The sequence below is a fragment of the Falco rusticolus genome, chromosome 1 (genome assembly GCF_015220075.1).
Source record: "Falco rusticolus isolate bFalRus1 chromosome 1, bFalRus1.pri, whole genome shotgun sequence".
Classification (NCBI taxonomy): Eukaryota; Metazoa; Chordata; class Aves; order Falconiformes; family Falconidae; genus Falco; species Falco rusticolus.
The window spans coordinates 36,933,696-36,955,783 of record NC_051187.1 but is presented as its reverse complement, the minus strand read 5'-3'; the positions used below and the strand labels follow the sequence as shown (position 1 = coordinate 36,955,783).

Below are 22,088 nucleotides of genomic sequence, written 5' to 3'. Positions count from 1 at the left end.
ATGAGTCCTGGGCTTTTGTCTGTTGGTAGCATGTAGTAACAGGCACCAGTGCTAGTCCTGAGAGCTGGACGGGGCCCTGTATAAGGGAGGAAGCAGTGTGTTAAGATCCTTTTAGGGTAAAAAAAAACCCGTGAGCAGTGGGGAAAGCCTTAACGAGCCTGAGGCAGGGGAGAATTGCCTCAGCTCTCTGAAGGACAGTCTATTTTAATGCATGCTCTTGTCAGCACCAACATTAATGTGTTCTTCCCCCCACCCAGCCCCCCCTTACTCGCCTCCAAACTGAAGCCATCGTTTACGTTACTTACACTTTGTGTCTTCTTCTGAACAGAAAGTGGTGACTGCTTTGGACAGGACATGGCACCCCGAACACTTTTTCTGTGCCCAGTGTGGAGCTTTCTTTGGACCTGAAGGTATTGCTGGTTTATGCAAGGGGAGAACAATCTGCTCCCTGAACTGCAGACAAGTGTGTAAGGCAGAGCTGCTATTAGGGGACAGCCTGGAAGTGACAGGGGAAGTACTGGAGATGGAAGTTCCAAGGGCTATAGCTGTTTATGGGGGAAGCATGCTACCAGTAATCTCCTCCCTGGGGAGGGAGGAAGAGTGTGCACGTGCGTGCATGGGACAGGAAGGGCAGCAGAGCGAGGAGCAGCTGCCTGCTGCGTGTATTAGCAGGGGAAAGGATGATCCTACCCACACTAGTTACACTGCAGAGCTTAGCTGGCCAGAGGTAAAGATCAGGTGCTGATGCTCTTTGCCCCTCTTTTCCTTTGGCAGGATTTCATGAGAAGGATGGCAAAGCCTATTGCCGCAAGGACTACTTTGATATGTTTGCTCCCAAGTGTGGAGGCTGTGCCCGGGCTATCCTGGAAAATTACATCTCTGCCTTGAACACTCTGTGGCACCCTGAATGCTTTGTCTGTCGGGTAAGAAACCCAAGGTCCTTTGCTGCTGCTGTACGACCCCTCTCATTTCCACCCTGCAGGCTTCTGGTCCCTTATCAGGAAAAGGCATCTGTGGGGTACTGAAGGGCAGCCAGCCCCACAAGATAAAAACATGTCAGCAGCCAAACACCTTCTTGTTCCTCTGCCTGTTTATGTTAAACTTTCTAGCTGCTTTGCTCTTTCTGTTCCCAGCTGCAATTATGGGCTTCTGCAGCAGCTCACAGATAAAGAGAGACATTTTCTGTGACCTTTAAATAATTATAAGCTAAGCTCCTTTCTGAGCACTTGCCTCAGTGATCAGATTTTGAGGATCTTTCTCCCATGCTCCGTCTGACAATGTAAACTAATGAGACTGACCTTGTTCAGACAAACACGCAAGTCAGTGAAACAGTGGCAGGCTTGGTACAACAGGCATAATAAACAGGAATACTGCAGATTAAATGCTTGGCACTTTTTCAGAGAGCATGGCAAATATTAACTCTTACAGGCCCCGAGAGATGAGCAAAACGAGTCAGTGTTTCCTGGAGTGGGAAAGAAGGGCAGAGACCAGAACAAGCAGCAGAATCGTATGCTGCTGGTTCCTGGTGTGATGCTCAGAGCAGACGGTCAGTGTACTGTTGGGACTGCCTGTGGTTCCTGCAGTGGTGTGCAGAGAGTGGAGACAGAAGATGGCAGTCCTGACTGTGTGGGGCCTGGGGAGGGCTATCCCTTTTTGTGCAGAGATTGAGACTTTTATCAAGCAATTCTGCTTTACTTTCCTCCTGCTGCCACACTGCCTGTGTTAGTGGGGCCAACACTGGTGTCTTCCAGGACATGAGATGTGATTCTCTTGCTGTTTTTGCTGAAGCCAAAGCAGGCTTTTCAGCTGTCCTGCTGACTGGGGGAGGAGACTGTTTATTGAAGAAATTGTTAGCATTTGAGAAGTCTTGAACTCGCTGCAGGCCAACTGCATTTGGCCCAGTATTGCAAGTGTTCAGCTATCCATGGCTCTGCATTCTGTTTGCCTCATGCCTGTGTACACGCTGGGTCCGGCTATGTGTGATACTCTGTGTCCTCCCTGGGGAAGAGGATGATGTTGGGGCTGAGCAAAACCAGGGTTCTGGAAATCTGGCAGCATCCTTGACTCTTTCCCACATACTGCTGCTTCAATTTCCTACTCGTAAAAGGAGGGGAGTCTTATGGGGATGGTGGGTGCTTCTGTTGCAGATTCTGAAGTGTAGCTTCCTCGGCTGCCTGACACTGAAGGAAGGGGTGAGGAGCTCTGGATGCTGATAAGCACGTAGCTGGTGTATCCTCCTTGTCTCTTCAGAATCATTAGCACCGTAGAACAAACGGTTTCTCCAAGTAGCGATGCCTGTGTGGAGATGTTTCAGGTTGGCCGATCCTGTGCAAAGTGTACCTGCATAATGGCAGCCATTCTGGAGAGATAATTTGTAAAGATTAATTGTGCCTCATTTTCTCAGCTAGAACCAGTTGCCTGTTCATCAAAATTCTGCTACATGAAAGTCTGTGTTGGTCCCTGCTTCTGCTGGATATGGTGGGAATGCTGGTGTGACATTTAAAAAAAAAAACAACCACACCAAAACAAGGAAAGGTGCTGCAGTGTTTCCCTCTCAGGGGAAGGAGTGTTCTCCTTTCTCCTGGCTGTACACATCTGGTGGCTGATTTATAATATTTTCTTTGTAGAAGTGAAACCAGCTGGGGGAAGGAGCACAATTAATTGTCTTGCTTGTGGCTGTATCTGTCCATCTATTAGTCTTTCCTTGGAGACTCTTGTTGATGGACAGAATTTGACTCTTGGACAACAGGACGATGCTGAAAGGCAGCAGCTCATCCTGCCCCCAGCACAGCTAGGCTGTGCCACAGAGCAGAGGAGGTTTGTGGAGCTGCCCGCATCCCCAGCTTGTTATACATTCTGTCCCCTTCTGCTTTATCCTGCAGGAATGTTTCACCCCCTTCATCAATGGCAGCTTCTTTGAGCACGATGGGCAGCCCTACTGTGAGGTGCATTACCACGAGCGTCGCGGCTCACTCTGCTCCGGTTGCCAGAAGCCTATCACAGGACGCTGCATCACTGCTATGGGCAAGAAATTTCACCCCGAACACTTTGTCTGTGCCTTCTGCCTCAAGCAGCTCAACAAAGGAACCTTCAAAGAACAGAACGACAAGCCCTACTGCCAGAACTGCTTTCTCAAGCTCTTCTGTTAGAGGCATCATAGATGGGCGCTAAGCATCTTTCTGCCACCCCCTTGGCAGTTCTGTCTCTCTGAACATTACTGTGATTTAGAAACCTTACCAGGCAGGGGAGGAGGGTGGGGTGGGCGTGGGGTGGGTGTGCTTTCTGCTGCTATGGAGAGGCAGTAGATCCCGAGATGAGACGGACCATTAAACTGGAAAAGCCCTTGCTGTGTCTCAGTAGAGAGAGGCCGAGATCCCTCAATATGGTGTGTGTGTCTGTGTGTGTGACTTGACAGCTGAGCTTAGCTCGAGGGCTCCAACGGGGAGATTTTACCCAGCCCCCTCCTGGCAGAAGGAGTCTCTGCCTGTACGTTTGAGCCCACCCCTGAGCTCCCTGAGCAAGTCCTAACACTAGCAGACAGCACAGCCCTCTGCTTGGACACCTCTTTCTCAGGCTTTTGTCTGCATGTGTGCAGTCTGAGCAGTAGCACAGCGAGGGCACCCCGTGATCTCAGTGCCACCCTGGCTGCGCTCATGAGAGCCATGTGGCACGTATGACTTCCTGAGATCAGAGTGTCAACACAGGCAGCCAAGACCCTACAAGGGTCTCTCCAGTTCCATTACACTGTAAGGAGATGATACCACTTTTTTTTTTTTTTTTTTTTTTTTTTTTTTTAAAAAGGAATCAAAGTATTACTGTGTGGGGTGGGTTTTTTTTTTCCTCCCCCTTAGTTTGTTATTCCCTGCCATTTCTCAACACACTGGAGCAGGAGCTGGAGTAAGCCCTGACCATCCTTCAGCACTGATGTGTGCTCCTGTGGGTGATGTCCTATGCCAGGCACCTCCGCCAGCACCCAGGCCTGCTCAGGGCATCTGCTCCCCTTGCCTTGCTGCTCCTGGGAGAGAGGAAGAGGCATCGTTCCTTCTTTAAAAGCAGGTGCAGAGAGATTAGAGCACAGCCTTTTTCATCATCCCTGTCATGAGCGAGTGTGAGGTGTGTGTGTTTATCTGGCCTGCAACTCTCCCATGTATCAGGGCCTGAAACCGTTACAAGAGCAGGGAGAAGTGGAGGGGTTTAAGAAGCCAGAAAAAAAATTCCAAACTCTATATCCTTTCTTCTTCCTCTTTTTTGCTAATGAGACCTGTCAGCCCCTTGGTATTTCCCTTTTCTGTGCTCTTGTTAAACATGTTCTACTGAGAGATGCTAGAGCAATAACCTTTTATATTGACTGTTGCTGGTATAACAAGTCCCTTGGGTCAGGTGTGTGTGACACACTTGGAGTTTTACTATCAAAATGAATACTGTATCCTGTCTTTGATAAGAACTGTAGATTTCTACACTGATTTTGAATTCATATCTAATTTACTTTTATTCCTCTTATACAGAAATTGGTTTTGAAGTGATTTTAAGAAAGCAACTTTTATATCAAGCTGTGCTGTTCTAGGCAGTGTGCCAGTTGTGCTGGTTTACTGCATCTGTAACCTCAACGCTTTGTTAAGCCTAACTAACATTCAATATTTTCTTTTTATTGCGGGTTGGGAGGGGCTGGAATCTATGGGGAAGAGAATATGACTTGGTGGTTTTTGTTGTTGTTGTTGTTTTTTTTTATTATTTTTTTTCTCCCTAGCACAGGCAGGTGAGCTGTGAATAGCTTTTTTTTTTTTTTTTTTTTTTCCTTGCTCCCTCTCCTTTGGGTCACCTGAAAGTGTGGTTTTTGGGGGTTTATTGTAACCTGTAAACTGCTGTATTTGAATCACCTGCCGTTCTCCCAAAGCCCAGCTTCCAGGATGTTACAGTGAGTCTTAATATGATGCTGCAGCAGCAGGGAAGAGCTCAGACCTTTTGTCTTTGGTTTGTCCTCTTCAGCCACCTGGACCCAGAGCAAGGCCAAGCAGGGAAGGCATTCCCTTTCTCCAGGACCAGAGCAGGGCTAAGTGGGGAAGGGGTTCCTTTTCTCCTGTGGAAGACCTTATGACTAAGGAGAAGAAACCGGGAGAGTCAGACTGTTCCTGACTAGCTGTGTAACTTTGGGCCAGTCACTAAACTTTACTGTGCCTCAGTTTCCCCATCTGTAAAATGGGGGCAGTTTAGCCTGGGTTGGTGAGGTTATTTTGAGGCTTAGTTCACGTTTCCTAAAGCACTTTTAGGTCTCTGGCTGGAGGGTGCTATGGAGGGTGAAACGACGTTGAAATGCCCGATGGCATTCTGTGGTAGCAGCTTGAAGCAGCCCAGGGAGCAGTGTTAGGAATTGCTTCTCCAGAGCACTACAGCAACATTGCCGTCAACATCTGGTTGTGCTTTTCAGCTTGGCAGCTGCATTAGGGGGCTGGGGGCAACCGTGTCAGAAACCAGCCTGACCTTAGGCTGGAATCTGTGGGTTACTGTCCCGTGTGACCTTGCTGCGGTGCTTCGCTGCCCTGCTTGGGTCACTGAAGCTGCTTTCCCTGTACAAATGAACCTCAGTTTGCGGTTGTGAGAGCTACAGCTGTGTCAGCTGGGCTGAGCGCTGCTCTTGGAGAGTGTGAGGCAAGAAATCTCATCTTTGAAATCTACTGGACTTGCAATTGACGTTTTGAAGCTGCATGTGTTTATCTTGCTGAAAAGGTCAGCTGGTTTTGGCCCCGCTAAGAGGACAAAAAGCTGTTGGGTCAGTAGTGCCGGAGGGGGGCAAGAAGGTGTTTCTGGCACTACTGCTTGTGGTGTGACACCTGCAAACTGTGTAATCATGTGCCTCAGTTTCCCTGTCTCTGGGGAGTCTTTAACCTACCTCACTGCTAGTTGAGGCTTAGCGTAGGTGACGCTTCTGGCACGCGTGGAAAACCTGGGGCGCAGGGTGCTGCGGAGGGGTGCTGGTGCTGCACGGCACCGAAGGGGAGGCTCATCTGTCGTTAGTGCTTAACGGAGATGGTTAAACACTTGTCTCCTGAGCAAGATGTTGAGCGTGCCCTGGGTTTATCTGGTTTCTGACATGCTGGGGTGCTACATGGATGCTAGTCTGCCAAATAATGACTTTTGGTGGCTGCCGCCGCCACCACCGATGTCCAAAATGCCTGTTATTTGATTTCAGATGCAGTTTGAGAGTAGCAGAGTGGGCGGCCCGGGAGGGTGGCATGTGGGGAGCAGGGGCAGCAGGGTGGGTGGCAGCACCCCGGCTCCTGGGGCGGCTTTCATTTCCCAGGCCCTGGCTCTGTGCGCAGCTCCCCCGCAGAGTGCTGCCCTGGGGTGGGCCTGGCACACCAAGCCCGGGCTGGGCTGGGGGTTGCTCCGCTGGGTCGACGGTTATTTGATGTTTTTTCTCCCTTGTAAAAATTTAACTCAGCTTTTTTTTTTTTTCTTCCCCCCCCATTTAAAATTGTTGCAGTTACGCTAATAAAATTTTTACCGTTAATTCGCGCGTGTGTGTTGCGGTTGTTTCTAGCCCTTAAGCTTGTGAGAAACCAGAAATAAAACGGGTCCCCTGCGGGGGGGGCTGCGGTGGCGGGGTCCCCTCGGGGGTTGTGGGGTGTGTGCTCCTCCTCCCGCCAGGGGGCGCCTCCCCCCGCCGGCCGCCGCCTCCTGAGCCGCCCGCGCCTTCCGCCGGCGCGTGGCGCGCTGCTCAATGAGAACGGCGGGCCGCCCTGATTGACAGGCGGCGGACAGCCAATGGGCTGAGCGGAGGTAACCTCGCGGCTCGCTGCGATTGGGCGCGAGTGGCACTATAAAGAGGCGTGGGCCCACCCTGCGGCCTTTCTTTCCCGGAGCCCTTGTGGAGGTGGGAGAGCGGCGCGGTGGCTCCCGGGGGCCCGGGCCCGGGCGGCGGTGGGGGCGTACCCGGGGTCCTGGGCCTAGGACGGGGAGCGCAGAGCCCCGGGGAGGGGGCGGTGGAGGCGAAGGAAGGGAAGGGTGCGACCCGCCTGAGCCGCGCTTCTCCCTGGCAGGTCCCATCTCGTCTTTAAACCCGCCGGGCGATCCTTGGAGCACCGCCGCGATGCCCAGGGAAGACAGGGCTACGTGGAAGTCCAACTACTTCATGAAAATCATCGTGAGTGGCGGCGCGGCCCGGCCCGCGTGGGGCGCTGCCGGCAGCGGGGCCCGGCCCGGCGTGCCGGGGAGGGTGGCTTTTCTTAAAGAGATGGGGTGCGGTAGGCTCTCGGCGTGGTTATAGGAACTATAGAGATCAAGATGTTCCAGATCGGACCATTTTAGGGCTGCTGTGAGGATTCGTTGTGGCAGTTACAGAGATAAGTTGTTCAGGAATCTGACTAGAGAGCTGAGTGAAAGGTGCAGCCAGCGTCAGCCTGAGCTGAGCACTCAAACTTCTGACACATTAATTTTTACGTTTTAATAAATTTTATTAAAACTTGATGCTGCTCTGTGTACCGATCCAGATTTTTTTTGTATAGTTACGGTGTTTTTCTTGCTGTAGCAACTCCTGGATGATTACCCAAAATGTTTTATTGTGGGAGCAGACAATGTGGGATCCAAGCAGATGCAGCAAATCCGTATGTCCCTGCGTGGGAAGGCAGTTGTGCTGATGGGGAAGAATACGATGATGCGCAAAGCTATTCGTGGCCATCTGGAGAATAACCCTGCCTTAGAAAAGTGGGTAACGCTGTCTGAATATACTCCTGGATCATCTGTCAGGGAGGAGGGGATGTTGTCTGAGAAGCAGAACTGAAGGCTGTCATCTTTCCTTCAGGCTGCTGCCTCACATCCGTGGTAATGTGGGATTTGTCTTCACCAAGGAGGATCTGACTGAGATCCGGGACATGCTGCTGGCTAACAAGGTAGGGGAGATCAACCCTCGCTGTGTCTCTGGGCTGACAGAATCTTCACTGGAGATACCTGCAGAGTAGAAGTCCTCGAGGATTGGGAACTAGGCCCCTGCAGCCTTAGCCAAACTGCTTAAGTTCAGCTGTCTCTTCTTGTGTGTGCCTGGGTGCTGTCCTTCCTGGAGGAATGCTTCAGGAACAAGTTGCTGCCGTCTCACAAGATGTGAGAGGTGAACATTCTTCCAGCTTCTCGTTTCCCCTTTCTCCAGGTGCCAGCTGCTGCCCGTGCTGGCGCTATTGCTCCCTGCGATGTGACCGTGCCAGCCCAGAACACTGGTCTCGGACCTGAGAAGACCTCCTTTTTCCAGGCCTTGGGCATCACCACAAAGATCTCCAGAGGGACCATTGAAATTCTGGTTAGTGAGCAGTGAGCTGCTGCTGTTGAAGCTTTTCCTTGACTATAGGACCCTGATCGTGGCAGTTGAGGGAGCTGTAAGGATCAAAGCTCCCATTTGTGCTGTAATGCTGTATCAGCAGTCTGACTGCTCCACTTTGGGAACTTGAAGGAGGATGTCTGGCTTGTCTCCAGCTTGCAGTGTGGGGGGATAAAAGTTTTCCATCAGATCTCAGCTGCGTGGGTCGGCTCTGCTGGAGCAACTCAAAGGCGAGCTACCTGCAGGTGATGCGGGAAGGGCGGTGCCTTTCTCCCAGCTGAGATGTACCTGCTTGTGTGGTCTAGGGCTGTCTCAACTTGTGGAGCCAAACTTGGAGCTTGTTTTTGTTGTGCTGTGTGTTTCTTCAGTTCCATCTTTTGCCATTGGAAATGCGCGTATGTCTCCCGTTGCATTCGCTGCCTGAATGTCTTTGCGCGTAGTCACCCCTTTTCCCCTTATTTCCTCAGAGCGATGTGCAACTGATCAAGACTGGAGACAAAGTGGGTGCCAGTGAAGCCACCCTGCTGAACATGCTGAACATCTCCCCCTTCTCTTTCGGGTTGGTGATCCAGCAGGTCTTTGACAATGGCAGCATTTACAACCCTGAAGTGCTGGACATCACTGAGGAGACCTTGCACAAGCGCTTCCTGGAGGTGAGTGCCAGAACCTGGATCCGTTATGTTCTCCCTCTTCACCTCATTGCTGTGGGCAGTTGGCACTGTCCCAGAGTGAAGTGTCCTGTCTGGTATTTTCCATGAGATTCTGCAGAGCCAGGAGCTCTCCCCGGTGCCCTGCAGCAGCAGTCTATCAGGGAGTACCTTCTGTAGGCTTTTTCATCTGAAGCTACTTCAGGAAGCCTTTGAGGTCATTTAAATCTTGATGCTTTGGGTAATTTCACTGGAGCTGTGTTAATTGTGTGCATTGCCCACTATTCCTCGTTATTTTGGCAATGCAGAAACTGCCATCATCTGCTGTGGTTATTTCTCAGAACACAGAATCACGCGTCTCTCCTCACAGGGTGTTCGTAATGTTGCCAGCGTCTGTCTGCAAATTGGGTACCCGACCATCGCTTCTGTGCCCCACTCCATCGTCAACGGGTACAAGCGGGTCCTAGCTGTTGCGGTAGAGACTGACTACACCTTCCCGCTGGCTGAAAAGGTAATGGCTGAGTCCCATCTGCTGGAGACAGAGTGTTAAAAATGCATCCAGGCACTTCCACAGAAATGCCTTAGTTTGAATGGACTCGGACCTGCCTGTGTGCGAGGGACCTGCCCTGATGAGGGGCGCTTGCTTCCATATGCTGTGTACAAATGGCAGGAGAAAGCTACATTCCCTGGCATTCCTTCCTCCCTGGGGTTGTTACACTTGAATGTAGCTGCAATGTCTTTGATTCTTCATACACAGCAGCGATAGGGGCATGTATTTGGCTTCTGGTAAGCTGCAAGCATTGCCTTTGTGATTACAGAGAAGAGGTTTAATCCCTCAAAATGTTTCTTTCCTTTGAGTTCACCTTTTTTTTTTTTTTTTCCCTCCCTGCCCTTTTGCAGGTGAAGGCCTTCCTGGCAGACCCCTCTGCGTTTGTGGCGGCCATCCCTGTGGTAGCTGAAGCAGCTGCACCTGCTGCTGCTGCCGCTGCTGCTCCGGCAAAAGAGGCGGTGAAGGAAGAATCGGAGGAGTCGGACGAGGACATGGGCTTCGGTCTCTTCGACTAACAGCGGCCACCGTCTGTCCTGTTTGTGTCACAGTTGGTCCAATGGGAGAAATAAAAAGCTATTGTACACCTTGACGTGTGCCCGCATCGATGGTGTAGTCTGCAGAGCACTTGGGGCTTGGGGCTCGGGGCTCCGGTGGGGCTCGGTGTGCCCTGGTGTGCCCCCGGGGAACGGGTGTCCCTCGGGGCTGCTGCTCACTGCACCGGGCCCTCCCCACCGCCCGCCCGCTGCGGCCAGGGCCGAGCGGGGCCGCGCCCCGAGCCGGCCTGTGCGGGGCAGCGCCCGCCGCTGCCCATTCTCCAGCGCTCGGTGCCGCCGTGCGGCGCGACCGGGGCCCGGGCGGGCGGAGGCGGCGGGCGCAGCCCGGGCCAGGCCGCGGCGCCATCGCCATGGAGACGGGCCCGCCCCGGCCGGCTCCGCGCGCGGCCCGCACCGGAAGCCGCTACCGCTTCCGGGGTCGCAGGCGGCGCCATGGCGGCCGACACGCAGGTGAGTGCGGGACGGGCCCGTGGCGCGCCGGTGGCGGCCCGGCGGCCGTGCCGGGGAGGGGGGGCCATCCCCCCGGGGCCGCGCCTGCTCTCGCTCCGCTGCGCTCCCTCGGCCCGGCGGCGGGGCTCGGCCCGGCCCGGCCCAGCGGCCGGCCGGGGACGTGGCGGCCGGCCCGGGGCGGGAAGGCCGCGGCGGCGCTGCCCGCCGGAGCCGCCTGCAGGGAGGCAGCGCCGGCCCGTGCCCCGGCCCGCGGTGCGCCCCGCTCCCGGCCCTGCCCGGCGCAGAGGCGGCCGGGCTGAGCCGCCGCTCCTTGAGCGGTTGCGGGGGACGGCTGCGGCCTGGGGGGTCTCGCCCGCTCCCGCCGTGATTGCCGGTAAACCGCTGGCCAAGCCGCGTCCCTCCCGGCTGCCGGGCCGGGCGGGCCCCGCTGCTCGCAGCGCCTCAGCACGGCCTGTGGCCGCCCCTGCCGGCCCCGCGGCTGCCGGGAGCGGCGGGGCCCGCCGGGGGGGCAGCTGCTCCCCGCGCCCGGGGCGCCCCCATGGGCCGCCTTCTCCGGTTGGGTGCGTTGGGTTGGGATGTTCCCGAGGCAAATCCTGGTCTTCCCAGGATCAGCTCCTGACTAGTACAAATCCTGCATTTGTTCTCTGTACTTTTTCGCAGCAGCGGCGCTTACGCTCTGGCTTTGTAACGTCTGTACGTGCACATCCTAATAAAACGAGAAAGCGAAAGGGCGAAGCCAGCCCCAGCAGCTCCCCGTGCGGAGCCGGCGGTCAGCTTTGTGCCGCTTGTGTAAGTGGCTGAGCTGTTTGGGAAGTCCCGTAGCTTTATACGTGACTTATATTTTTAATTTCTAGACAGTTGGGATAATTTTAATGTTTTTCGTGTCTGTACATCGCTGTGCTTGTGATTAAGCAGCATGAGTAAGTGTGGCTTTGAGTTTGCATCTGATAAACTGACATAATGGAAAGGGTTGAAAGGAGACGAGCTCTTTAATGGCAGCTGGTTCTGGCGGTTCTGATGGTAAGGACGATGTTGGTCATCCTCCGCAGGCTGACCTGTACCGCACCGTTTGGAGGCGCAGCCCTGCTTCCAGCCAGCTCTTGAGGAGAGCTCAGGGTGTGAAATAGTCACAGTGCTGGGGAGGTGCGGATGGCCTCTGTAAATTCCAGGTAGCCGCTGCACAGGGTCCCCCTTCCTGCCTGTCACCATAAAAGCTTCACTGAAAGCGGCTTTTGAGAGGATGAAAGCAACTGCCATTTCTCAGTTGCCAGGTTTCCTGTGCTTAGAAAAAGACTTGTGGCAAACCTGGTGGAGTTTTGCCTGAAAAGAGAAGGAACAGTTTGGGGGAGTTTCTAAAGGCATGCTTATTTGCTGCCCTTCCTAAAGATGATGATGGTACAAAGTTGCTCAGTTTAAGAGCTGAATTTTAAAAGCCTCTTCTTGGAGAGCTGTGTCTCGCTTTATGTAAATGCAGAAAACCTGTGGGTGTAGTCGTGGCTGAGCCCTGTTCAGCCCACACGGAGTCTTTCATCTTGCATATCTTGCAAAACTTGGAAGCTCATAGAAATGGTTTCAGTAGTTCAAGGAGCTGGTTCCTGAGAATTTAAACTTCTTTCTGGTCTTTTCAGACAGTGTGTCTCCCTGTCTCGGTACTACTTGAAAACTGAAACTGTTTATAGGAGTTAAACTCAGCGAGTAGTCTTGGTCCCTTCCTGCTGGCAGGCGGGCACGCAGTAGGGCAGGCCTGAAAACCACCATTCAGTTATGTGATGTGGTCTTTTTGTTTTGCTTGCGTAACCTTGGGCGTTACTGATAAGGTATGGAAGGAGTTTGATAGCGAAGAGCAACCTTTTGTAATCTGGTGAGTCCGGTTTACAAAATCCCTGTGATGTGTGTCTTAATTCTGGGAAAGAGTAAATGCAAGCGGTTCATTCTTTTGCTGGGCCCGAGTACAGAATTTTACGACTGTCGACAGCCTGAAACCACAGATCAGTTTTTCAGGGTGGGCAGTTACACTCAGCCCTGGGTCATCTGCAGTTGGAAGTCCCCCTTCAGGGGTCCATGGGCTTTAGGAGCTAACGTACACCGAATAGCACCTGTGCATTTTTGAGTGCATTCTTTTTTGCTTTTAAAGGTCCTGTATTCTAGGCTATTGGTCTTACGTCTTACTCTCTCTTACTTCCAGAGAGGTAAGTACATCTTACAGAGCATGAGTGCTGTGACAGGGACACAGGTTAACAGGGAAGAGTCATCCTTTGGCTGAAGCGGAAAGTTTCTGCATTCCATCGTGTATGAGATACAGTGACCCTTTCCCCAGCAGATAAGACCACAGATGATCCACATTTGATCGCTGAGAGATCCTGTGGCAGCAGATGACACGTTTGGCTTGCCCTGGTTTTGTGTTCTGTATGTTGCTATTGAAGGCAGGCTGATGTTTTCTCCTCTATGTGTGGTTTTAGATTTCTGATACACTGAAGCGGTTTGCGGTAAAAGTAACTACAGCCAGCGTGAAGGAACGGAGAGAGATCCTCAGTGAGCTGGGAAAATGCATTTCTGGGAAAGGTAAAAGCTCTGGGGCACTGTTCTGGTTACCAGGGTGGAGAAGCATGTTAAAATGTTTTGTTTCAGACGCTGTGTGAAACTTGAGGGGTAGTTTTTTGAGGGAGGGGGCTGGCAGCGTTTGGAGTCTCTGCTTCCTCACAGTGTTAATTCTAAGCATAGGTTTTGCAGGTAGCACAGAACTCTGGTTACTAGCATGTGTGCTTTTCCCATACATATGTGTAAAATATATAAAAGAGAGAACTTTTACTGTGATCCTTGCAAGAAATGTCATAGACGTGAGCAGCTGACTGATTTCAGTTGTGAAGTGAATCATGTTTGTGTTAAAGATTAAGAGCTTACCAAACAATGAAGAAGCATTTTGAAATACATTGTTACAGATCTTCCAGAGGGTGCAGTGAAAGGCCTTTGCAAACTCTTCTGCCTTACTCTGCATCGATACCGGTGAGTAAATTGATGTGGAAAAGCTGTATTTAATCTATCAGTATTTATATTATATTTATTAGTTAAACTGGTTGGAGCATCTGGAAATGTTAGTGTGCAATGTAACATTGATGCATGTGACACTGAAAGATGCCATCTCTAATTAGGCTTTCAAATTACGTTTGGCATTAAAAAGTTTTACAAAGCTTACCTTGTGTTTCACTTCTAATTCTGAAATTAAAACTTGCATCCTGTGGTTTAGTTTGCAAGAATTAATGCCCGTGTCCTTGTGAAGCAACATTAAAGTGTCTTTTGGACACTTTTAGATTGGATTAAATTGTGGCCTGTTGTAGAGAAGCTGTTCAGAACCTCTTTTTTCTTCTGCAACCTGCTGGAGAGCCTTCTTCTGTCAGCTGAGGAAGGGAATGGAGCTTTCTGCCAGAAACTTCTCCACTTCTTGGAACAGCAAGCATAAAATGACTATTAGCTTGACTGCTAAAAGGAGAAGGCAGAGTCCTTTGTGTGTTGCAAGTATAGTAATATGTGTCATGTTGGCAGGATTTATAAAGTTCACTGGGGTGTATTTTTCATTCTAGCGATGCAGCATCCCGCAGAGCCCTGCAGCTGGCACTTCAGCAGCTCGCAGAGTCCCAGCCGGATGCAACAGCAAAAAATCTTCTGCAGTCACTTCAGTCTTCAGGGATTGGTGGCAAGGCCGGAGTTCCCAGGTGCTGGATGAGTTGCTTTGTGTGGACGCAATTCTGAGTTGCTGGTAGTTGCTTTTGTGTTCAGAATGATGCTTCTGCTGCTGCTTGCCAGAGGTGTTAAAAACATCTAGAGACCAAGTTGTTCGTGATCATTCAGATGTTCCTCTCTTCCCTCTTTCATGTCCTCTGGGAAAGCAGAAGGACTGTTGTGGTATTACTGCTGGCGGGTTGGGTCCGAGTTACGGTTTTGCCTTTAACCTTCAAGCCTGGAGAGATGAGGCACAAACCCTTTTCTCAAGAAACCATCTCCAAAATGATTAGGAAAGGGGATTTCCTCACCCAGCTGGTGTTCAGCTGGTGGAATTCAAGACTTTATTTAGACAGGGAGATAATGAAATCTGAAGCAGAGCTGAGAAACATGCAGCTCTTCTAAAACGCTGGTGGTTCCCAAAGGTGACGCAGGGTATTGTGCCACTGCTGGAGGCCACAGAGCACCATCCTGCAATGCCTCCATGGCTGAGTAGGAGTGTGGCATTTAGAAAAAGATCTGATCTTGGTTTAAAGGCTTGCAGTGAGATGATTTTTACCTTTCTGTCACAGTGTCTGGCCTTGTGCGCAAGGACAATTTCTAAATATTCTTTCGCTTTGAGGTAGAGATCAAAATAGGGTGAGGATCCTCAGGGAGCTGCGAGGTGGGATCTGTTACCTGAAATGGAGGGAGGACGTGAGAGTTAGCAGAAACCGGAATGGAGTAGTGTGCCAGGAGGGAATGTAAGCTGAGAAACGATTTGGCAGTCTAAGGCTGGGAAGCTATGACGGTAAAGATGAGCAGCAGATGAGAAATCTTGAGTCACTTTTTGGGCACTCTCAGTTGGCAAAGTATTTAACTCTCATTTCTGTAATGCTGCTGGGAAGATCCAAAAATGGTCTTTCTTCTGCTAAGGTTTTTCATTCCCAGCAGGAAAGATTTAGCCTCTTTTGTGCCATTCAGAAGTTCTAAGTGTTAAACAGGAGTTGAAGCACATAGCTTCCTACGACTAATTATTTCTTTTAAAAACTAAGGCTTTAGCTGTATTTTTGCATGATAAAATTGCTTTGCTTATAAGGTGGTGTTCTGACTTGGGCAGAGATGAGTCTGTTGTGGTCTAGTTAGGTGTAAGTTACATATTGGGAGCTGTAGATTTACCTCCTTCTCCCGTTTGTGCAACAGTAAGAGCAGTGGATCTGCAGCTCTGCTGGCACTCTCCTGGACATGCCTGCTTGTCCGCACAGTCTTTCCAACACCTGACAAGAGGCAGGGAGAAACATGGAAAAAACTGGTAGGTTCTTTTTGGTTTGCAGAAATATCCCTTTGTAGATAAGGACTTAAATATTTCTAATGTCTTTAAGTTGCTGAAACATCGCAAATGATTCTGCACATAACTGATAATGTCCCATTAAAATCCAGGTTTACATGGCAGTCTTTTTTGCTTGCTGGTGTATTTTGATCTCTCCTGGTCTGCTGGAGAAAACAGGAGCTGTATAAAGCAAAGGAGTGGGGCAGCCTTGCGCCTGCACAGAGTTGCTCTGCATACTATGGTGCATACCAGTGTTTCTAGACCTGGCGTGCTAGTGGTGCCTCCAAGGTGCAGTCTGCAGTGTGGCATGAATTCCTTCTGCCTCCCTTGAAGCATTTGTGTGTGATATTCTGCCAGACAGTGTCAAGTAGCTTTTTGCTTTCTTTTCACTGCTTTAACAACCTGAACCTGTGACCATGCCCATAGCACCTGGGAATATAGCTGGGACACGTTTTAAGAAGAGATGTAATCTGACATAAATTGCTGTTTTCAGAGACAAAGTTTGCAGAGCTACTGTGCATGGTTCTGCAAAGTGGTGTGTGTGGGACAAAAGCAATGTCAGCTTGTGGGGAGAACTTACATGATGTAAGGACTTTTTCCTAAGCACATTCAGCTAATCACTGACATTGTGATCCGTCTTGTTCCGTATGAACTCTCTGAGAAGCAGGTGCATGAAGGTTTTTTTGTCTGTTTCCCTTGGCAGGTGGAGGCTCAGTGTTTGCTCCTTTTGGAAGTCCTGGGAGGTTCTCATAAGCAGGCGGTGAATGGGGCTGTGAAGAAATTGAACAGGCTGTGGAAAGAGGTGATGTGTACTGTACGTGACCGTACTCAGTAGCTGTTCTAGGTTCTGCTGTCTTAATGTGCCTTGCTCTTTTTCTCTTCAGAACCAAGATCTGGTGGATCAATACCTGTCTGTCATTCTTGGTCTTGAACCAAACCAGAGTTATGCTGCAATGCTTGGACTTGTGGTACAGTTTTGCACAGCACAGAAAGAGATGGATATTATTAAACGATACAAGGTGAATTTGTTGTACTGCTTTTTTTTTTTTTTTTGCTAATAAGTGTTACAGTTGAATTGAAATAACTAGAGCCCGAAATAAATTCACTAAGTATTTATTAAGGCAGGAAAGCAAAAACAGCGCCGGGCGGCCGGGGAGTCACAGCTCCATCCAGGCTCGCAAATTCCAACAAGTATCACAGCCCTTTTATCCTCAACTTCAAGGCCAGTTTAAGCAAACAGTTATGCTCTCAGTCCCGTAGCAAGAAGCTGTATATTACAAAACTAATCTATTTTTACACTAAGGTCTAGATGAAGACAAAGGTTGTCATAGTAACATGAGATTATGGTTTAGCATTGGCCTTGAGAAGGTACATCTCGCAACCTCATGGTTAACAGTTAACTCTTTTCTCACCAGACAGAACGTTATCAAATCTGTTGCAGCAAGATCATTCCTTTTGTTAAAAACCCATTTGATCAGCAAATTACCCTTAGTTACTTGTTACAATAAGTAGCTTCACTTCTCATCGTGGGGAAGGGGGCTGAATAGATTGAGGTTGTACTTTGCATCTGCCTCTGGTTTTGTTATCTGTCAGTTCAGTAGTCACACACTTCTGACTAAACAGCTGGCATAGGTTTACAGAGGGGGTGTCAGATGTGTGGCTTTTTGCTGTGGCCTGTGCATTTATATAGATGGCCAACACTGCAGCTTTCTATCTTCTCCCCTGTGTAGGAACAGAAGGCAGCATTTAGCTCGCAGTGCATTTTGAGTGTTGGGCTGAGGGGTAGAGCAGAGAGTACTGATCTCTGCTTGACTGTCTTACATGAGGATGGAAGCACAGCTGCTTAGTGGATGGGCTGCCTTCCAGAGGCATGCAGGGTGCTGTGTATGGCTTGCAGTGTGGCTGTAATTTGGTGGTTTTACTTGTTCAGAGTGCTCTTCTGGATTTCTACTTGAAGACCATCCTTATGAGCAAGACAAAGCCTCAGAAGCACGTGCTGGTGAGACATGCTGTTACAGAGCTGCTTGTGCTTTTGTCCTATGTGCAACATCCACTGCTGCGCTGAGCGCTTTGTTCCCTTTGCAGGACAGCTGCTCCCCGCTTCTTCGGTACATGTCTCACGCTGAATTCAAGGACTTAGTTTTGCCAACTCTGCAGAAATCCCTGCTACGGAGTCCTGAGAACGTAATTGAAAGTGAGTCTGTCATCTCTCTGCATTGCTATGTCAAAGAGCATGAGTAGTTATTCCTTAGAGCTCTGGAGCTGTTGGGGGAGTACGTCTCTCTGGACTGTGCTTTTGGTTGTGTGAGTGCAGGCAGCGGGATTGTCTAAGGATTAGATGTGGAGAAGCAACATTTGTGGTGTGATCCCAGGTGTCTGGGAATGTGATAGTTACTGTTTGCACTGAGGACAGAATTTCACAGCTGAGTGCTCAGAATAATCCTGAATTAATCTGTTCATTGGGCATCAATTTCAGTGGTTTTTTTCTTCCTATTCCTTATTGACCCTGTCTGCTCTTGATGTGAACTGTGGGCAAGGGTGTATTAAAATGATGAAAACAGTTACTCAAAATTTAATATGCCATTATCTCTTCTGTCTTCAGCAATCTCGTGTTTGCTCGTATCTGTGAATCTGGATCTTAGCCAGTATGCTCTAGACATTGTGAAAGGACTGGCCAGTAAGTACCCTAACTTCTGGAGGGAATGATGAATTCAGAATAAAGCTTTTTTTTCATCTTTGTGGGTGTACCTGTAACAGCTTGATTGTTGGTGAAGAGGTTGTTTTATGTTGGAGGGAGGATGATGCTGTAACTTGGAACTGGAATAGTTCACATGATGGTTCTAGAAGCTGAGTCAAGCCACGACGTGTAAAGATATGTCCTTGTCTTGCTGGGTTTGTGCAGTTTGTTATAAGGAACTCTTAGCTTGTGTGTTATTTTCTAGGTCATCTGAAATCCAACAGTGTGCAGCTGATGGATGAAGCAGTTGTGGCATTAAAGAACTTGGCTCGACAGTGTAGTGATCCTTCAGCTGTGGAGTCGCTGGGCAGACACCTTTTCGCCATCTTAGGGGGTGAGTAAATGGTGGGATAAGCAATGGAGATGAATAAAGGCTTGCCAGCTTCAAGGAGTTGTGTGTATTGTATTTTCTGTTGTCTTTAGCTGCCTGTATCATAGGGGTGGCTCAGCCTGGATCAGGGATAATGCGGCAGGCTTTTGCATTTTAGAGATCCTTGATGTAGCACATAGCTGTTGTCTGTCTGTAAGTCAGCTGTCACCCATTTATTTCTGTTTGGCAGGCTCAGAAGGGAAGCTGACAGTTGTTGCTCAGAAGATGAGTGTCCTTTCAGGTGAGGATCTTAGAAGAAAGGTGCTTCTCAGGTGGAAGAAATTTAGCAGAAGGCTGAATGAAAGGGATCTCATATGTTTAGGGTTTCCTGCCTGTCATTCTGAATTGGCTGTAGTTGATGTCAGAGAGAGTGCAGGCAGGATGCCAACATGCCAGTTCTTGACTTTCTAGCCAAAGGAAATAATTGGCTGGTAAGGTAAAATATTTTATGCAAGAAAGACGACTATTCTGAGTAAAAATTAAGACAGAGGTCCTGCTGTGTTGGTACATCCCTTGCAGTGACAAGAAACAGCTATGTCTATGCAGGGGTTGAAATGAAATGAAACTTTCTTGATCGTTTTTAGATTTTGCAGCAAGTGCTGGTAGCTTGGGAACTAATGAGAGGGTTCTGTCCTTTCAGGGATCGGCAGCCTTAGTCACCATGTGGTTTCTGGATCATCTAGCCAAGTTCTGACTGGAACCATGGCTGAGCTTTTCATCCCTTTCCTGCAACAAGAAGGTGAAACCTCTTGCCTTTGTTCTGGGTTTGCTAAGCTGCTTTTGTCATGAGCAGGATTTTCATATGGCCTGTTATTCAGGATAAATCTGGATTCTCGCCTGTTGCGTTACAAAATCTGTTGCCCTGTTTGGATGAGCAACCCTGTGGAGACAGTGCTGTGTCTGTTAGGAGCACATCCATTCTTTTCCTGCCTCTCCCCAGCGTTATCACCTGACATTATTCTGGTTTATGTTCCTGTGTTTTATGCAATTGTTGTACTGACATGAGCTCTGTGTTACTTCCTAGTCCATGAAGGCACCTTGGTTCATGCAGTCTCTGTCCTGGCTCTTTGGTGTGTTCGGTTCACCACAGAAGTTCCCAAGAAGTTGGTAGAATGGCTAAAGAAAGCCTTCAGCCTTAAAACCTCTACTTCAGCTGTGAGACATGCCTACCTGCAGTGCATGCTAGCATCTTTCAAAGGTAAATCTGTGCAGCTATTAGTAACTCTTTAGACTGTGTGGCTTAAGAGAAATCAACTTTTGTACTTCCTGATACAAGTAGATAGCTGTGTGGATTAAGAAGAATTTTGGTAGGTGATATCTGTTCACTGACATCCTTCCTGTTTCTCCTTAAACTCTCTCTTGCTTTGAAGTTTATAAAGGTGGTTTGTCTCCTTGTATAACTAGCATCACTGCTCATCGTGCTGTCTTTCGTATACTCCCAAAGTAATCTTTGATTGCTTTGTTTTTGTCTTACACTTAAATGATAAGGTTTCTAGCTCAGGGACTCTGCTTTTTTTTTTATGTAGCACCCAGCACACTGGGATCCTGGTCTCTGGCTTTGGCTCTTGGAAGCTTTAAAAAATAATAATAAAAAATATTGTTGTGTTTGAAATGAAGAACTTAAGATATTCTAAACTTGTGGTCTTCTTGAGATTTGTATCTGTTGGTCCTGTCCCCTTTGACTTCAGCATTTGATCCACAGGTCAAAGGGTGATCAGTCTGATGCCTGTATGTGAGATCTCCCTTTCTTGGTGATGCAGTGTGAATCAAGAAGATGGTATACATTTGCTTAAGAGATCAATAACTCAGTGTATGGTATCCATACAATGGATTAACCATCACTTTTCCAATATGATATGAATGAAATTGTAATTCTGCATTTTTCTGTTGTAGCTACCAGGAATTTCTGTGCTACCACAGGGCTGAAAAAAACACTCTTAAACCTACTTAGATTTCACAGGAAGATGGTCCTTTCAATATGGCAAAGCCTGAAATTGCTCGTGCCCCGGGCAAGGGGATTACTTGTGTGTGGCGTGTGCAGCTGTTCAGAGCATCAAGGCTCAAGATACTTATATTCTAAAATAATTTACGCACCACTGGAACAATGACCATTGCTTTGACCCACCCAACGAAGCATCCAGCTGGGACAAAGAAAAGGAGTTAGAATCTTCTAAGAGTTTATAGTTAAAACACTACTTGCAGATACTTAATGTAGAAAATCCCAAGTCTTTTGTTTCCTTTTTTAGTATTGTGTGCGAGGTGTTGCTTCTGGAAATAGCAGGAACAGCCAGCTCAGCTTCTGTGGGAGCAAGGGTTGTGGACCTGTGGGATTCCTTGACTTGTGAATGTTTGAAGTGGAACAGATGGTTGTGGCTTGCCAGGAATTTACTTTCCCTCTCTTAGGGAAACATAATCTTTGAAGTCAGGCTTCCTGTGATTTGAAGCAATTCCTTTAATGTAACTGAATTAGCATTTTCTTTTGCATCCCCTGAACAGAAACTGGTATTGAGATGGGACTGTTTTATCTGTGACGAAAGGTCTGAAGTGGTTATCCTCTAGCTTTTCGTGGTTAAAGTTCAATGCTAGTAGCGACTGGCAAATACTCTGGGCGATTCAGTCTTCCCAGTATGTGTCTGATTCCTTTCCTTGTCTAGTGACAAAAGAACCGTTGATACCCCCGTGGTGTACAGTATGAAAGGACCGTGTTGTTTTGTAACTTGTCTCTTTCTGTCTCCTCAGGTGACACATTGTTACAGGGAATGGACTTGCTGCCAATGCTGATCCAGACAGTAGAAAAAGCAGCATCTCAAAGTACTCAGGTTCCCATGGTAACTGAAGGAGTTGCTGCAGCTTTGTTGATCTGCAGGATGTCTGTAATTGAGGGACAAACTGGTAAGGTCACAAAGCGTCTAGTAGCACCCAATATAAACAGGTTCTGAGGCTTAACGCTTTTCTGGACAATATGGGTGAGATACTGTTCCTTCATCTGTGTATTGTTTCCACATAGAAGCTCATTGCCCCTTTGTATGCCAGGGAAAGATTAATTCCAGTCTCTCTCAGTTATGTCAGTGAAGAGTTCTTGCTCTTCCCTACCTTTGCACCTTCCAGCTTCCATTCATCTAGGGATATTCCTCTTTATTCTGACAGAAGACAGTCACCCAGACCTTACATGCTAGGACTTGACTGATGCATTAAAACTATTACTTGCTTGTTACTTGGGTAGTGGTTTTACCAAACGTCTTTGGAAAACACGAGGACTGAAGTTCTGTCTTCCATTAGAGGATATTACAAGAAGTCTCGTGAGTTCATACATCTGCCAGGATATAAAATCCAGGTGTGTTCTGTCTATCAAAAGCAGCACACCACTTTCCTCCTTTCCTTCATTTTTAGGAAGGTTTCCCCTATGAAATATTAAGGTAAACCAGACCAGATTTCACAAATGTAACCCA

The 22,088-nt window shown here is 48.9% G+C and overlaps 3 protein-coding genes across 6 annotated transcripts in view; all 3 read left to right on the top strand.

Moving 5' to 3' along the window:
* PXN (paxillin) overlaps positions 1 to 4,624 on the top strand; it is a 45,620-nt gene extending 40,996 nt beyond the window's left edge. For both annotated transcript variants that reach the window (XM_037401120.1, XM_037401218.1), the window contains exons 9-11: positions 329 to 410; positions 775 to 923; positions 2,883 to 4,624. In XM_037401120.1, coding sequence (XP_037257017.1) covers positions 329 to 410; positions 775 to 923; positions 2,883 to 3,149 — 498 coding nt within the window. In that variant the 3' untranslated portion in view covers positions 3,150 to 4,624. The remainder of the gene's footprint in view (positions 1 to 328; positions 411 to 774; positions 924 to 2,882) is intronic.
* Positions 4,625 to 6,792: 2,168 nt separating this feature from the next.
* On the top strand, positions 6,793 to 10,091 carry RPLP0 (ribosomal protein lateral stalk subunit P0). Its single transcript, XM_037401339.1, has 8 exons — positions 6,793 to 6,871; positions 7,038 to 7,141; positions 7,526 to 7,701; positions 7,799 to 7,886; positions 8,141 to 8,287; positions 8,773 to 8,958; positions 9,323 to 9,463; positions 9,853 to 10,091. The coding sequence occupies exons 2-8, from the start codon at positions 7,088 to 7,090 to the stop codon at positions 10,015 to 10,017; spliced, it is 957 nt and encodes a 318-aa protein (XP_037257236.1). The 5' UTR covers positions 6,793 to 6,871; positions 7,038 to 7,087; the 3' UTR covers positions 10,018 to 10,091.
* A 371-nt stretch (positions 10,092 to 10,462) lies between these two features.
* The window catches only part of GCN1 (GCN1 activator of EIF2AK4), a 43,457-nt gene continuing 31,831 nt past the window's right edge, over positions 10,463 to 22,088 (top strand). Inside the window, exons 1-15 of one of the 3 annotated variants that reach the window (XM_037400709.1) lie at positions 10,463 to 10,506; positions 12,966 to 13,068; positions 13,446 to 13,509; positions 14,085 to 14,216; positions 15,406 to 15,514; positions 16,236 to 16,334; positions 16,417 to 16,551; positions 17,463 to 17,531; positions 17,618 to 17,726; positions 18,135 to 18,209; positions 18,475 to 18,603; positions 18,830 to 18,880; positions 19,280 to 19,378; positions 19,664 to 19,837; positions 21,379 to 21,531. In XM_037400709.1, coding sequence (XP_037256606.1) covers positions 10,489 to 10,506; positions 12,966 to 13,068; positions 13,446 to 13,509; positions 14,085 to 14,216; positions 15,406 to 15,514; positions 16,236 to 16,334; positions 16,417 to 16,551; positions 17,463 to 17,531; positions 17,618 to 17,726; positions 18,135 to 18,209; positions 18,475 to 18,603; positions 18,830 to 18,880; positions 19,280 to 19,378; positions 19,664 to 19,837; positions 21,379 to 21,531 — 1,519 coding nt within the window. In that variant the 5' untranslated portion in view covers positions 10,463 to 10,488. The remainder of the gene's footprint in view (positions 10,507 to 12,965; positions 13,069 to 13,445; positions 13,510 to 14,084; positions 14,217 to 15,405; positions 15,515 to 16,235; positions 16,335 to 16,416; positions 16,552 to 17,462; positions 17,532 to 17,617; positions 17,727 to 18,134; positions 18,210 to 18,474; positions 18,604 to 18,829; positions 18,881 to 19,279; positions 19,379 to 19,663; positions 19,838 to 21,378; positions 21,532 to 22,088) is intronic. The other 2 variants (XM_037400625.1, XM_037400789.1) reach the window with 2 other exon arrangements.